Source organism: Apaloderma vittatum, unplaced genomic scaffold (assembly GCF_000703405.1).
Source record: "Apaloderma vittatum isolate BGI_N311 unplaced genomic scaffold, ASM70340v1 scaffold28222, whole genome shotgun sequence".
Lineage (NCBI taxonomy): Eukaryota > Metazoa > Chordata > Aves > Trogoniformes > Trogonidae > Apaloderma > Apaloderma vittatum.
In genome coordinates, this window is record NW_009704548.1 from 1 (window position 1) to 15685 (window position 15685).

A 15685-nucleotide genomic window follows, 5' to 3' on the forward strand; every position below is an offset into this window, starting at 1 on the left:
TCCCCCTCCGTTCCCGGGGTCCCCCTCGACCCTCTGCAGCTCTGGCAGGAGGAGAACCAGACCCAAGGTGGGCTCTGGAACGGGAGCCAGGAGCTGGCCTGGGAAGAGCTGGAGAAGATGCTCTTCCTCTTTGTGAAGGAGCCTGTCACTATCAGCCTCACGGCGATGTACCTGGTGTCCTTTGTGGTGGGCTTCGTGGGCAACATCATGTCCATCAGGGTACTCACCCGGAAGCGGCGGAGTCGGGCGTCCAGCCTGAGTGCCACCCGCAGCCTCCTCATCAACCTGGCGGTGTGCGACCTCATGGTGGTGTGTGTCTGCATGCCCATCACCGTGGGCAACCTCATCTACAAAGCCTGGGTGTACGGGGACTTCCTCTGTCGGGCAGTGCCCTTCATCCAGGCTGTTTCTGTCTCCGCTAGCGTCCTCAGCCTGACCGTCATCAGTGTGAACCGGTACTACAGCGTGCACAACCCACTCAACGCCCGGTCTTTCTTCACCCAGAAAAGGATCCTCAGCACCATCCTGGTGGTGTGGTTGTTGTCCTCAGGGATATGCATGCCCCTCATCTTCATGAACAAACGGGATGAGATTGGGGTGGTGGAGGGCTTGCCCTTGGTATTTTCCATCTGCAGGGAGATTTGGCCTCAGGAGAGGCTCAAGCAAGCCTACAACTTTCTGCTCTTCTGTGCCCTCTACTGCCTGCCGGTCCTGTTCAATATGGTCATCTGCTTCCTCACGGTGCGCCGGCTGTGGAGCCGCAGCAGCCAGCTGAAGGAGAGCTCTGCCCTGAACCGATCTCTGCCAGCATCCAGGCTGAAGATCCGGAAGAAGGTTGCGCAGATGGTGGTGGCCCTGGTCCTGCTGTTCGCAATCTCCTGGCTGCCCGTCTACCTGATGGACATCTGGATTGATTTCAACATCCCCAAATCTTTGAAGGACGTGACTCCTTCTCCTTGGATCCTGCAGCTCAGACCTTTTGCCCAGTGGCTTGGCCTCACCAATTCCAGCCTCAACCCTATATGCTATTGCTTTGTGGGGAACCTCTACAGGTCAGCCAAGGAAATGAAGAACAAATACCACCGAAGAATGGTCTCTCTCTTTAACTTCTCTCTGTCCGAAGTGACAACCCGCTCCTCAGTCCCAGAGCTGCTCTCTTACCAGGGTTCAATGGAGCCTGCAAAGAGAGGACCCTCTGCCACCCCCAGCACGGGCAGAGGGTGTCAGGGAGGTCATGGCCATAAGAACAAGTGGGGATACTTGAACTCCTGCCAGCATCCACCACTGAACACTGTCTCCAGTGAGAACACTTCCTTATAATTCTGCTCAGGAAGTGCACCTCATCTGCATTGAAAGACTCTTCAGTGGTCTTTCTGAACCACGTATTTTAATGATGGGAAAAGACTTTCTTCTAATCACTCCCATCACCAGTTCAAAAATACTGAGACAGGGAAAGAAGCAAATAAAGAGAGAAATAGATAATGTGTTTTAACATATACTAAATTTTTAAGGCAAATGATTTTTACTGGGGAGAACTAGATCTGTAGCCTGTTGCCCAGTCAACAGTCACATAATTAGATAAATCAACTTCCCAATGAGTGAGTTCTCCCCGCAGCTCCACCTCTGGATGCAGAGATGCCATTTGGATACAGCAACGATTTGACTGCTTGCTGCTGCTCACCTTCTGCTGATAAAGAGCAGCGATAAGAGGCACTCTCTGCTCCAAATCCATTGGTTGTAGTTGCAAGCGGTGAAGAAATGCTAGAAACAGCATCATAAAAAGTAATAGTAGTGGAGTATTTCACACACTTTACCACTTGAGATTTCATTGTCTGATCATATTGTTTCACTCCTCCATGAACATAAACTCTCCTGATGTAAAGAGACAGTGCCAGAAGTACTAAAGCAACCATCTCCACTCTACATTCGGGAATTCAGAAGGGGTAATGTGGCCTCAGAGGTGATTTAGGAAATGCAATAGGAAAATATTCTTTGGGCATCAGCTCTCTTTCATACAGCTGTGTTCCTGCAGGTGGAGTGGGAAGAACTGGGCATCTATTCACATGATTTGCACTTGAAAAACCAGCTCTTGTTCAGCTGTGTCTGTACCAAACAAAGTCAATGGCATGTGAAAATAAAAATAGAAGGTGGTTTATAGCTAATAAAATCAGAATCAACTAATGCAATGCTATTTGTCTGGGAAGGAGAAATCAAAGTGCTTGCTTTTCCTGAGGATCAGATGTAGGTTAAAACCTGTTTCTTCCATCATCTCCTTTAAAGCAGGCTTTGATAAACAAATTGTGTATTTTTATTACGTTAGCATCGAAAGGTCCCACTAAAGCTTGAGAATTCTATTGTGCTGAGCACTGGATCTGTATTCATCAAGAAAGGAAATCTTTCTCCCAAAGACCTAAGGGAAAACACATCAGACCAGGCAATAGGTGAGAGGAAAAAAAATACAACAAAGACCCAAAAGGCTGGAATGAAACTAGAGATCAGCCCCTTCCCTGTGCCTGCCCAGTGCTAAGTGTGGGGGGATGCACACTTCTCTCCTCTGAGTGAGCCCCAGAATGAACGCAGCTGCCTTCTTGGGAGAGGATTTTGCATTTAATGGAACTCAGACTTTTGATGACTGGAGGCTTTTTTTATTATTATTTTATTACTGAACAAGGGAATGATGTTCTGGGAAATCAAAGTTTCAAAAAATATCCTTCTGCCTTCTAGAGGCCCTTTTGCTTACAAAAAAAATTAGAGACGAAAAATAGCCATTCAACCCAACTGTATTCCCACCTTCGTAATGAATGTTCAGTAACACTTTATGTTAACAATAATCTGCTTGGAAAACAAAAGATTCCTCCTTAAGAGGCAGTGCCATCCACAGTCTGTATTCTCTTTTTGTGTGAGAAAGAAATTACAACTATCTAGATTTACTTTGGGTGAGAAATGACTTTTATGTGTGCTGGGGGAGGTGAACATCTGCATTTTTGCAGGTGATAATAGGAGTGTACCTACTGCCTGATCTTTTAGTAGCTGTGGAGAAAAGCGTGTGAAGATTTTATTTCTTCTTTCAAGGCATATTTTTAGGGCTGGCAAAAAGCACCACCAGGCTGAGGAGCATTAAAAGTTTGCCCGCAATGCCCACTGATGCCAGGCCCTATAAACAGATGTCCTCTGCCCAAAGCCCAGATGTGACACAAAATGGAAACTTCCCTGCGTTGCCCTGACCGCTGTATTTAATTCTGCCCTAAATAAACCACAGTGAAAGGACCATGGAGATGCCAGACCAGTTCCATCCCGTGTGGTGGCCACGCTCTGAAAATAGCCAGGCTCAAATGACATAATCAAAGGTGCAAGAAATCCACATTTTAAAATATCCCAGAGGAGAATTTTTTTCACTCAGTTGATGAGCTGATGCCTGGGTCCTGCCCTGAAAGTCTCTGTGCCCTCCACAGACGCAGCCCCACAGCACTCCTGAGCACCAAGACACACCGTGGCAAGGACCACTTCCACTGCTCAAGGTCATCTCCTCTTCACACTTTTAAAGGCGTTTTGCAGTTTCATTCAGTGTTTCTGTTTTCCTATAATAAAGTCAAATTGCTCACTTTAGCTCCTTTTTGTCTCCCTCGGTCACTCTCTCCCTATCCCCCATGCTCCGACCACTTCTCCACTGATTCTATGGCGAAATCTCCCCTTGCCTCTCGCCCTTACCACCTTTCATCTGCGAACTCCCCTCACTCTCAACTCATTCACAACTTTGCTCCTCTGACGAGAAATCCCTTCCAAAAAAAAAGCTCCTTTTGTGCTGCAGACACCTGTTTGCGATGGAGAACGCTGATTTATTGTGCGTGGCTTACCCGAGGGCTGCAAGGTAGTAATGAATTTCGGTCACTATCACCCAAGGGTAAATGAGAAGCGGTGACGTCAATGTCAAAGCCACGCAGCATTCCGTGAGCTGCCCGGGCTCCGGCAGTGATTTTATTAACCTGAACAGGTCTGTGTAAATGCAGCAGTGCCTGGGTGACTCACGCTGGCTCTGAGTGAGACAGAACCTCCTCATCTGAGAAAGTGGCTTCTTTCTCCTCCCAACCAGTAAAAGATCTCTTTCTATTTAGGGCTGAGAAGATATCTGAGGGTCCTCCAGGTCACACAAACTTTGTTTCAAATGGCAGGCACGTTATAGGCATTCCAGGGGCTCCTGGACCTTCTAGGAATCAGGAGCAGTCATGGTTCTGGCTGATGAACACAGGTGGTTTTCTCAAAGTCAAACGTCTCGCACTTGGTGTGTGGTTGAGTAAAAATGTTTCTCTCTAAATGCACCCAGGCAGACTGGAAATGTGACTTTTAGATGTCTCGAGGACAATGCTTTCCCGCAGCAATGCTGCTAATGCATCTCTGTCCCACTCTTACCCCCACGGGTCTTTCTTCTCTGCTTTGCCATTTGAATCAATACAGGCATTTTACCACATTACCAAAATAGGATGTTTAAAACAGCTTTTCTTGAATCCTTTTGCTGCAGTAAGGACTTACACAGAGTTGCTGTTTGGTAACTCTCTCTGGGAATATTCCATGATTAGTTCTTGTACTGTCAGTATTGTCTCAAAGATGCTACAGGCTTATTTTCTGCTTGTGAGCCACTGGAGAGGCAAAAAAAAAAGAGATAATCTTTTGTACAAAGTATCATAGAGGTACATATCAGCACAACTGGTACGTAGCCCTCGTATGGAGAATGATGAATCACTGTTTTCTTATAATAAAATACTCAGGGGAAGCCAGTGAATTGATTAGACAGCATGCGTCAGGGCAAGGCAGCACCTTTTCTCACAGCACAGCAGCCGCTGAGCTCCCAGGCAGAGGAGACAGTGAGGGCTGAAAGCAGTGAAAAAGGGTTCAGCGGGAGACTGGACTGTTCACAGCGGAAAGGGCCATCAAGGCCTATTAAAAATTGCTAGCTTAGAGGGCGTTTGGTATGTAACCTACAACTTCCACTCTTGCTCCTTCCCAAGACACGTGCTACCAGCCACCATTGGGAGCAGGGTGCTGGGCTCAGCATCGCTTGTTCTGTTGGTACCATTGTTCTCACATCCCTGTGCAAAAAACCTCTGCACCAGCCTGGGTCACGTTTTAAAGAGTAGGGGGAGAAGCCACACCAGGACAAGTGCCTGATCTGGAGAAGGAAGGTCACTATTTTACAAGGGTTCTTGCTCACTAGAAGTTGTGAGGCAGTCATATAATTCAATTCTTTCATTAATATTTTATTCAAATAATAATTTAAAAATACTTCAGCAATAAAGATGGGTGCTGCACTTGCAGGGAATGTTTTCCCAAGTGAGGAATCTGCACCAGAGTCTTCCTGTTTGGTGTCTCTTGCTGATTGCAAGAAACCCCCTAAAGAAAGCAGTGCTGGAACACATCAGCTCAGGACTGCCAGAGGAGGGGGCACTGATTACTTTGTAATTATCCTCAGGACACGGGGAAGGGGAAGCCTCATGGAGCTGCAACATGACCTTTGATTTTAAATATTTTCTACACCCAACACTTTCTCTCTTATTTCAGCTGGTTTATGTTGCAAACTGAGGGGGAATTATCCAAGGACACTTTATTTTTAAAAATACCTACAAAACATGTCTGCATCTGAAGGATCCAGGAATGAACAGCTTGTCCATGTATGCCTTGCCCCATCTCTGTGAGGTTTTTATGATAACAAATACAGTGGAGGACAAAATGCTATGTGGAATACATGCTAAAATCACCAAACTTTGATCATTGCTTAATCAGGCAGGCATCTTCCAGCCGCAGCACTTTGCCAGGTTCTCTAGGTCTAAATTGCAGAGGAAGCAGCAGTCAGCACTGCTGACAGACTAGTTCTCCCTGTCCTTTCTGCCTGGCAGCTTAACCTTCTCCTGTTCCTGCCTGAGGCAGTTGTTTGGTGCCCAGCCGAGCTGAGTCTCTCAGCTCTGCACCTCCAAACACTGAGGACCATGTCCTCAAGTAAAGCCACTGAGGAGAGAGCTTGCAGAAAGCAGCTACAAGGATCTGCCACCCTTGAGTTGTCCATGCTCCGGCATCTCTGGGTGGCTGCACGGGCATGCTGCTACCCCACATGCCGCACAGTCTTTGCCTTTCTTCATTTTCTACTTGAGGTAGAAAGCAGTCAAGCCCTGCTTTCCTCTCAGCCTTTCACCACAAGAATTGAGCTGCTGAATTGAGGAGCTGTATGAACGAGTCTTGAGGCAGATGTATCCCATTACCTGGTGCTCACAAGCCACAAGGTGCTATTTCTCAGTGTGAGGAAGGAAAATGTCGCAAAACATTCAGGAAATAAGCTAAAAAATAAAAAGGGGAATGAAAGAAAATCCAGACAGTGAAATAAAACCACCTTAAGCAATTACTGTGGAAGAAATAGAGCTGCCAAGGATACTAAAGCTCTCACGCACCTGTTAATATCTTTTGATAAAGGTCTGAGCGGCTAAACTTATAACACTATTAAATCTGCAGTAATCATTACCAGAGGCAGCCGAAGGATCTTGCAAAGCCATGTGCCTGGAGGAAGCCCATCTCCAGCATGAGCGTGCACAACCAACAGCAGGCGAGTGGTACCTGCACCTAAGGTGTCAGTGTGGCTGCTGAGTGGCTGTGACACTAACCTCCCTAACTGCCTCCCTCAGCTGAGACCTGAACCTGGATTTCCTAAGGCTCCATCCAGCACTTCTGCTTTTTCAGAGTGTTCTTCTGGGCTCTGGGTTAGGAGAAAACAAGAAGTTCGTACACGGCCCCACGGTACTGATCACTATTTGGAGGGGGGTGACTCATAAAGTCTCCACAAATGCTGGGATGTTCTCCTTCAAAGGCTAATGATGTAACACAGACTCTGGCAGAAATGCATCAGAAAAAGGATATGTAATGGCAAAAGCATCAAAAATCCTCCTTCTAAATCCTCATGGCCTGGGCAAAGCTGCAGTCTGCTCCTCTGCAAGCAAGAGGAGAAAGTGGCTGGGCTGGGAAGAGCAACCCCACGAGGTCCACGGGGTGACCCTTCACCTTGGGGAGGAGGTGCGGAGGTGCAGCCATGCAGCAACATGAAAGGATCATTGAGAGTTTTTGCAAAACTGTTCTTGCTACCATTGCTCCAGCACGGTTCCCGGCAAGGCGGTGGGGATGCTGGCTCCTCTGTGGCAGGAGAGCATGCACAGGCTATCTGCTGCCTCAAAACAGGCAAATCCTTCTTTTTCATCCCCTCTCTACTACTGTTCACTTCGGCAGAGTTTCTTCTGATTTATACCAGCAGGAGATTAGAGTGAAGCTCACAGTGAATGAAATACTGTCAAGGTGAGGCTACTGTCACATCAGCTGCTGTAATTCCATCGACTTAATGGATCTGCTCCTAATTTACAAGTCAGAACTCGATCCAGCACCAGAAGCTGAGTACAGAGGTGTCATTCTTATATAGTCAAATTTCTATCTGAAATAAATAACCACATTCGATCTTTCCAAGAGATCTGAGGTGCAACATATTCATTTTTTTTTCCCTGCAGAGAAGTGAAATTCTCACTAATGTTTTCCAGTTGCCTTCAGGTCTCCAGGTTGTATATTTTTCATCCATCTGCTTGTTCCACACGGACTCTCAGGGGCCAAAATGGGCAACTGGATCTTTCAGGGAGTTCTGCAGCAATTTGCTGTGAGGGGTATTAAGCCCATTCCTGCAACAGCCTTTTAGCAGGAACAACACAGCAGCCTGATGATGTGCACCCTCTTGCAGTGAAAATGAAGATAATGAAGAACAAGTAGGCTTCCATCTATACAAGATTTTCTTATGTACTTCAGAAATAAGAAATACTCACACACAAATATACTTCCCAGCCAATATTCATGTAGCATATGAAGTTCAAAACACCCTGGTCCCTCTAACAATCAGTGAATATCTGTGTGACTGCAGGCTGTGAATGGAAATTCATAGCTTAACCAATACCAAGCCACACAGGACCGACTGCGGAAGAATGAAATGGATCTACACAGACTAATGTCCTAGAAGAAAAACACATTTACAGCAGCCACATATCCGCATCCACAAGCACAGTGCAGGAAGACTGTGTAGGATGAGAAATTCTTTGCTCTCAAGTAAAGAAACAAACACTCTTCTTGATCTCACCTCACCAATTCCCTTTCTGAAGTCCAGGCAGGATAGCCTAGAAGCCCCAAAGCTGCCAAAGCTGTCATGGAAACAGTAAAGCTTTTCTGTGAGGCACGGTGCCAGAACTGGAAGCCAGAACTCCTGGCAACAGCAAGCAACTCTTTCTCTAGTCTTTCGCTCCACTAAGCAAAAAGTGAAACTTGGGAAAATGGGGGGCAGTGACGGTTGCAGGGGTCTGGGCAGTGGTAACGGAGCAGGTCCCCTTCCTCCATGCCCACCACCAAAGGAAGCCAAGAGAGACACCATCAGGACCTGGGGAAAGCTCCTTGTTCCAGGTTCAGTCAGCTGCAAAGGTGCAACACAACCAGACAGGAAGACCTTAAACTTCTTATCTGCAGACTTGAAGCTGTTAAACAAAGCACTAAACCAGACAAAAAACCAGAGGTGTTCTTTGCTGCCTGCTCTCGTAGCATGGAAGTATGACCAATAACCCATGGACTCTTCTCATGTTGGTAGCTGGAAGTGAATGGAGGAAATTTCTGATGAGGGTCCATACCCCATCCTGTGGGAGCAGGGGTGTGCTCTGCTAGTGAGAAGGACTCAAAAGGAGTGAGAAAGAGAAAAGTAGTGTTTCATTTTTTTCTGATAAGCCTGCGCGTGTTTGGTCAAGCAGCCTTTGCCCATGGGAAATGTTTTGAGAGATTATTGCTGGGTTTTTTCCCAAGTCCTTTCTCAACTGTGAGAAAAGTTGAGAATTTTTTTTCTTTTTATTTCTTGGCATGCTGTGCTGGAATAAGAGAAATCTGCAAATAAAGGGGTTAGATGATGGAGTGTGATGCTGAACAAAGACATATGGACACATACAGAGTTGAAAACAGCTTAGATTGTGAAGCAGCAAGAAAGAACATAAATAAAGTAACATCAGGCGAGCACACGTCTGTATCTCCTCTGCTAGGAGAAGCAGCTTCAAGAACTAGACAGGCAGCATGGGGACTAAGTGAATTTGCTTCATCCTATACACCTCTCCTCTTAGTTATCCAGCCAGGGGAAGGGGAGGAGAACCGGCTTTGGCAGTCAATGCTGTCCCTTCCGTGGCCCTCTCAATTGGAAAATGCCAGGTGACTCTCCCCACACCTCCCTTGTGCCACTGCATGAGCTGGGACTTGACTTCCCTCAGTCCTGCCATGCCCGAGAAGATGCCAGGAGCCTTGTCCCACAGGCTCCACAGCCCAAGGCTCCCGTCCAGGAAGGGACGGGTTGGAGCCACACAGACTTCATTGCAAGGACTGGGTCCTCAGAGGAAATGCCATCTGCATACATTTGAAAACACCCTTGTTTAGTTTGTCCTCTGCTCCTATTTTTATTGCTAGCCATTTAAATTTTACAAATGAGGTTTTTCTGTTGTCCCCAGAGAGTCAATGCATTAAACAAAACATTACAATATACTCATAATCACGGAAACTCTCTCATATATATTTATAATCTCTGAATTACTGGCATTAATGCAGAGGTGGCTTCTATGCACTTATCTTCTATATCCAAAATACACAGCACACAAAAGATAAACACATTGAAACTATCCAGCCATTAACACATCTGCCATCCAGAAACAAACGCAAGGAACAAATTTACAAGGGAAAGACAGTGAAGGAGACAAACACAATTATGGTGATGTGTCTCCACCGCTGTCTGATCATTAAGGATGACGATAAGAGAATTAAGTGTCATTCCGAAAATGCCAGCTACTTGGGGGCTGTTTCCAACATAAGAAGCACTAATACTTCCCATTTTTAGAGAGAGACAAGACACCAAGACCAGTCCTCAGCCACGCTCTGCAGAAGAGAGGGGGACGAGAGGATGAAGGTGCTCAGTGCTTCTCAGCACCAGCAGATAGAGCAGCCACTGCCAGCTCCAGCCCTTCCACCCTTCTCGAGCTCCTGAAGATGTGCTCAGCCCCATCTCAGCCCCAGTATAGTGCTGCTTTTACAGACCACGTTGTGCCCAGGCAAGGCACCGGTGCCAGGATGCCTCCCTGAGAGCCATGAGATGGTTCAGGTTGTCTCACAGCCACCAGCAGCTGTGGAGCCCATGGAGGCTGCCTCTAAGCAATTGACAAGGTGATGGAAAACAACCTCTGCTACACCTGAGTCTCACTCCCTTCTCATATTACCTTACCTTTCTGGTTTTTTCCCTGGGAAGTGATTGCTGCAGCTTCATCCCAGGGTGTGAAGCGTCAAGCCTAGTGTAACTAATCGAGGAGCCAGCATCTTCCCTGTGCTCCAGACACACAGACACAAACCCTCCAACACACACCCTCCAGCTGGGGCGTCTTGCAACCCATGAGTAGCCCCAACACTGTACTGCTTTCCTACTGAGAGCTTTGAATTTTAAGGCTGCTCTCCAGCACGCTGGCTCAATAATCTGACTTATTAAGAAGCCCTCAGCCTCCAGTTTCCATCTCATACCGATGCTTTGTGCAGCCCAAGCAGCTGTTTGTGGGTGGCCAGCTGTCTGCTTGATTTGTGAGTAGCCCCAAACCGCTCACAAATTCAATCAACCGCCCTTGCGGGAATAACTCCCACAGTCACAGAAAATTCGAGGGATGTTACAAGGAATGGCCACTCATGAAAAGCTCACCTTCAGCATCAATAACTAATGTTGCTAAAGCTTACTCCTTAGACATCAGTAAGATTGACTGCTGCTCCCTCTGAGATGCATCGGTGCCAAGTGTATCTTAGGTGTGTGTTAGTAATAAGTTACTGTAGGTACCTCTCAGTTTCTTCAATCAAAAAGCAATCACCCTCCTCCTTTCCCCATGGCAACCAGGGTTTAGTAATCACCTCATCACCTATTCCAAATTGAGGCTGAAATACATGTTACCAAAGACTGAGAGCTAACATCGTTATTAAACCACAAATATTTGTTACTCTCTCAGACAAAGCATCTTCCAGCCTGCACGGGGATAAATGATCCCATCTCTGGTTTGAAGTATGATGGGACGGGAAGGGCAGAGAAGGTAAATATTTAAACAGCCTGCTAAAGGAAAGCCATGCTTTGAGACTCAGAAAACCAAATGCTCCACAGGTGAAACTTCCAACAGAAAAGCAAACAAAGGATCAGGAATGAAGCATTGCATTTTGGCCACAGGGAAGTCTGCTCTCCTACCTTCTTTTCTGGCTTTTGCAGACAAGACGGCAGCCTGAATTATCAAAGCATTTGTGCTATGCAGAAGGTATCCTCATTTTGGGGCTGATGCAGCAGAAGATTATCTAAGCCAGAAATGGAGGCCACCATTTGTTTCTTTGCTGTCAGCTCCAGTTACAAGAAATTAGCTACTATGACTTCCAGCCTGGCCAGAGAGAAAACCAACGGTGGATCTCTCTGTGCTTGCAATGTGCTGCCAAAGAGTCTGAAAACGGACAGCTAAGACTCTCCTCGAGATACAGTTCAGACACTGAGGATTCACAACATTTCTTCTCCAGGACCACACTGGCTTCATAGGGTTTTTCTAACAGTAGATTCTGGCCCAATGCAAAATCTGAGCACCGAATTTTACTCAGAAAATATGAAAAATATGAATTTTAAAATGAATTATCATAATTTGGGGGCTTTTTTTCCTAAATACTTGTACTGTAAAAAATGATGTTAACTAGATGGCATGAGGAAAACAGGGAAAATTTAAAGGTATAAATGCCTTCTGAGGTAATACTCTTTACAGAGAAGGAAGGAAGGAATTCTGTTGGATTGGAAGGCGTGTGCAGTCCTAGAAGTAACATAAAAAGCCTCCGATAAGAAACCACTGGAACAAACGCGCTACAAGGTGGCACCATCTACTGGTTGTCAGCAAAACAGCTGGGAAATGGGCGAATTGAAATTTGGAGTAATTTGCTGCATCCAACAGATAAAAGTGAAGGATGGCTCGGGAAACGCACAACGGGATCGGGCTGTAAGGTGTGATGTAGATGTGCAAGACGCACATCCTGAAGAGCTACTGTCTCCATCTCACAGAGTCCTCCTTGCCATTATGCAAACAGGCGAGGGACCCTCTTCCTCGGGCTCTTTCTTTCCGTAGTCTTCAAAGAAAATAGGGAAGTAGGCTACATGTATTCTCTTTCTGCTGAAAACAAATGAACCACATGTTAGCTTTTAACTAGGAAAGGTGATGTGCACATTCTTCCTCCCATGTCCTTGCTGCCCAACAACATCAAGGTCACCATGGATTTCCAGCAAAAGTCCTCCCAAGCCCTGATCTCCCAGGCACCAGCTCTGCAGGTCATGGAGTTCACCTCTGCTCTCTTCAAAGGCAGCTTCTTTCAACAGGAGCAGACGGCACAGAATTCTTACAAAGAATGCACATCCTTAAACTTTCCTGCCCAAGTTTCATAGACTATAAAGATTTCCCAAACACTCGCAACTTGCTCCCAAGTAATTATGTTCTGTGACAATCACTGAGTAAGATAGAGTTATAAGCAATTGTTACAAGATGTCAGGTTGATATTGTCCTCTAGTAAATTGCTTAGTGCTAATTCAAGCTTTTCATAACAATGCTCTCAATGCCCGGAACATTTGATACCTGGGTTTAATGTCCACCATCACAGATTCTGAGGCTCCTGAGCAAGTAATAAACTTCTCTATGTCACAGTTGGTCCACAGATCCTTAAGATAACATGAAATGAACAGGAAGCCATATGTTTTCCTAGGTCTGCTGTTGCAATGGGATACCTCATTAGACCTACTGAGAAGCTATTAGTACTTTTATGACCCAGATCTCGGACATTCAAAACCCACCTGGACACCATTCTGTGCAACCTGCTCTTGGTGATCCTGCTCTGGCAGGAGAGTTGAACTAGATGATCTCCAGGGATCCCTTCCAACCCCACACATTCTGTGATCTCCATGATGGTTGGTCATGTCACTGTGTCCTAGAGACACTCTGGTGCCCTGAGAGTGAATTCTGAGGTACTGGAAATGTGCTTCATTGTATTTTGTCTTGTTCCAGCTCTGTAGGAACTCAGGATTCCTAGCCCATCCCTGAATTGCACCCTGCAGCCATTCTGTAAGCAAGCCCATTTAAAATGTAACGTCAAATTTAAAATCAGCATGAAAAGAATCCTACATTAATATTACCGAGCCTCTGGACTCTACAAAGAAAGGCCATTAAATTTAATTCCCATGCTTCTGTAACGTATATCAGATAGACAAATTGAGAAGGGTTTTTTTTAGAATCCAGCTTTGAAATCTAGTTGATGTCTCAGCAGAATCACTGCCCTGCATCCCACGCCTGCTTGCATCAAGACTACAGCACTGCGTCTTGAGGAAAAAACAGGGGATTTCCACAGGGATTTACGATGAAACAGGATATAAGTTGTTGATTGTCTTTGTGATGACCTGATGAGATACTGGAATTTTCATTCCATAGAAGTGGAACTTCAATTATTTATAGATGAGCTACATCAACCACCAGTTTTTGCAAGGCATGAGAGAAGTCCAGATTTTACCACATTTCCCAGCTGGAGATAATGACTTGGAAAAGATTTTCTGATGACTTCATAGTGATTTTGCACTGTAGCTTCTTCCCCTTGCACCAGCTGATGTCTTTCACAAGTCAGAGACAGAGATTTTGTTACTTACATCAACTTTTGTTTACGGCGAGAAAGGTCTTCACTCTGATTTAGACTCCTCTGCTATCTGAGCTTTTAGAGCAAACAGCAAAACTGAATCTTGTATGGCCTTTAAACTTTGAAAATAGTTTTTAAAAAAAGCATGGTTCTATTTTTGTTAGAGCTACTGATGATGACTATGCTTTGCAATTTTTTATTTCCATTTTTAAGACCATCAGAAGGATATTACTTGAGATGCTGTATGTATCTACTGCAGTGATATTTTGGTCCTTCGCTTTTATGATAAATAGGTAGCAGTAATATATACTTTATAATACCAATCGATAAAGTAATTGAAATCTTTCAGGTACTTCTTTCAAGTTTTGCCTTCCATTAGAAATGAATACTAGATATTAAATATATTCTTTCAAAACACTTGAGAATTGCAGAGCTTTTTTAAAAATGATACAAAACCTGAGCCTTCTCCTGTCTTTTCTCAGCCCCTTTATGTCTCAGGTTTGTTAGAGCATAGTCCACTTAGAAGCCATTAGTCACCTGTTGGCATTTTTAGCAGGCTAATAGCTTTGAAAATCTGATCCTCATGAGCACAAAGCAGTTGTATCAGATGCATGCAGCACCAGATTAGTCACCAGCACAAATACAAAGCAGCAGAAGGACACGCGCACAATTGCCCATCCTTGCTGTCAAACCAGCCGTAGTGCTCGAAGCTGTGATGGTGTTAGCTGATGCTAAGGCTTGGCAGACTGGTCCCTCAGATGGCAAAGCACCCACTCTGGGTGCCTATGTCTCCAGAAGCATCCTTCAGGTGCAGGTGGGACACTTGTGGGAAGCTTCTTTAGGACAAGACTTTCTCTCCTAAGTCAGGTCCTAGCGAGGAAAAGCACCGAGTCATTGCCCAGGCACAGGTTTTCAAGCACCATTTTAAGGCTGCACCTCATAGCAGCAAGAAGTCACCTCCAAGTCACCCTTTCCCAGTGAAACCTGGTGATGGTGAGAGATGCCAAATCCCCGTGCCAGAAACTGCTACATGTGCTGCTCATGCCCTGCCTACAGGAGACGTGGCAAGTGAGATTGCTGACACATTGACTAAGGGACAAATAGGATGCTCTGTCAGGTTTTGCTTACCTGTGACTCTTCAGCTCCATCTCTATCTTCTGCCCTCCCTTCCTTCTTCACCAGCAGGACATTTCTCCATCAGCTGTAAACTGTCATAGCAATGAGAGAGAAATCATCATCGGTCTGGCTTCCCAGCTGATATTATTTACCTTCCAGGCAGACAAAGAGTTTGCTCTGGTACTTTTGAAAACAAGGCGGAGGGCTTCCTCTTCAGAGCTTCAGCCTCACCATCAGCTCCAGGTCTACAAAACACCTGGACAGCAGGAGCAAGCTGCTGTCTGAAGGACGAGGGAACCAAGACAGACTCTGACCAGTGACTGGTGCAATTTGTTTTCTTGCTTGATGTTCTCCCAGGTCATCCCTGTCCTTTCTGCCATCTATCTTCAGATCCAACACAACCGCCCTTCGTGACACTCATCCCCCAGGTCAGTGGGTCTTTGCCTCTCTCCTTTCTTCACGCTTTCCCACTTTTCAGAGGTGCAATAGGAATGACAGCAGTGGAACAACTCAGATTTTGAGGTCTGCTGGCGGAAAGGAGATACCACTAAGTGCTGTTGGCTACCAACGAGTCTCAACCACAGAAGTCCTCAAATCTAGGCTCTTGCATCACCTTGTCTTCCTAAAATATTTGTGGTCTCCTAAAAAAGTCATCCCGGATCCTTTTCCCTCCGCAAGATCCCAGCTTTGCCCACAGCCAAGCCCGGCTGACATTTCCCAGCTGGGCACTAGGTGGCAAAACATCCCGAGGAAGGGAATTTCCCATCTCAGCCCCTTCCAAAGGGACTGTGGGAGCTTTTGGATGTTGTTCAAAGGCAGCTGA

General features: G+C 45.9%; 1 protein-coding gene across 1 annotated transcript; it reads left to right on the plus strand.

Annotated features, from left to right (window-relative positions):
* Positions 1-48: 48 nt before the first annotated feature.
* On the plus strand, positions 49-5854 carry LOC104269671 (orexin receptor type 2-like; the record flags this gene model as incomplete). Its single annotated transcript, XM_009865094.1, has 2 exons — positions 49-1052; positions 5776-5854. Coding segments are annotated over 2 exons (1083 nt in total), but the record flags the coding sequence as incomplete, so codon positions are not given.
* Between the last annotated feature and the right edge of the window lie 9831 nt (positions 5855-15685).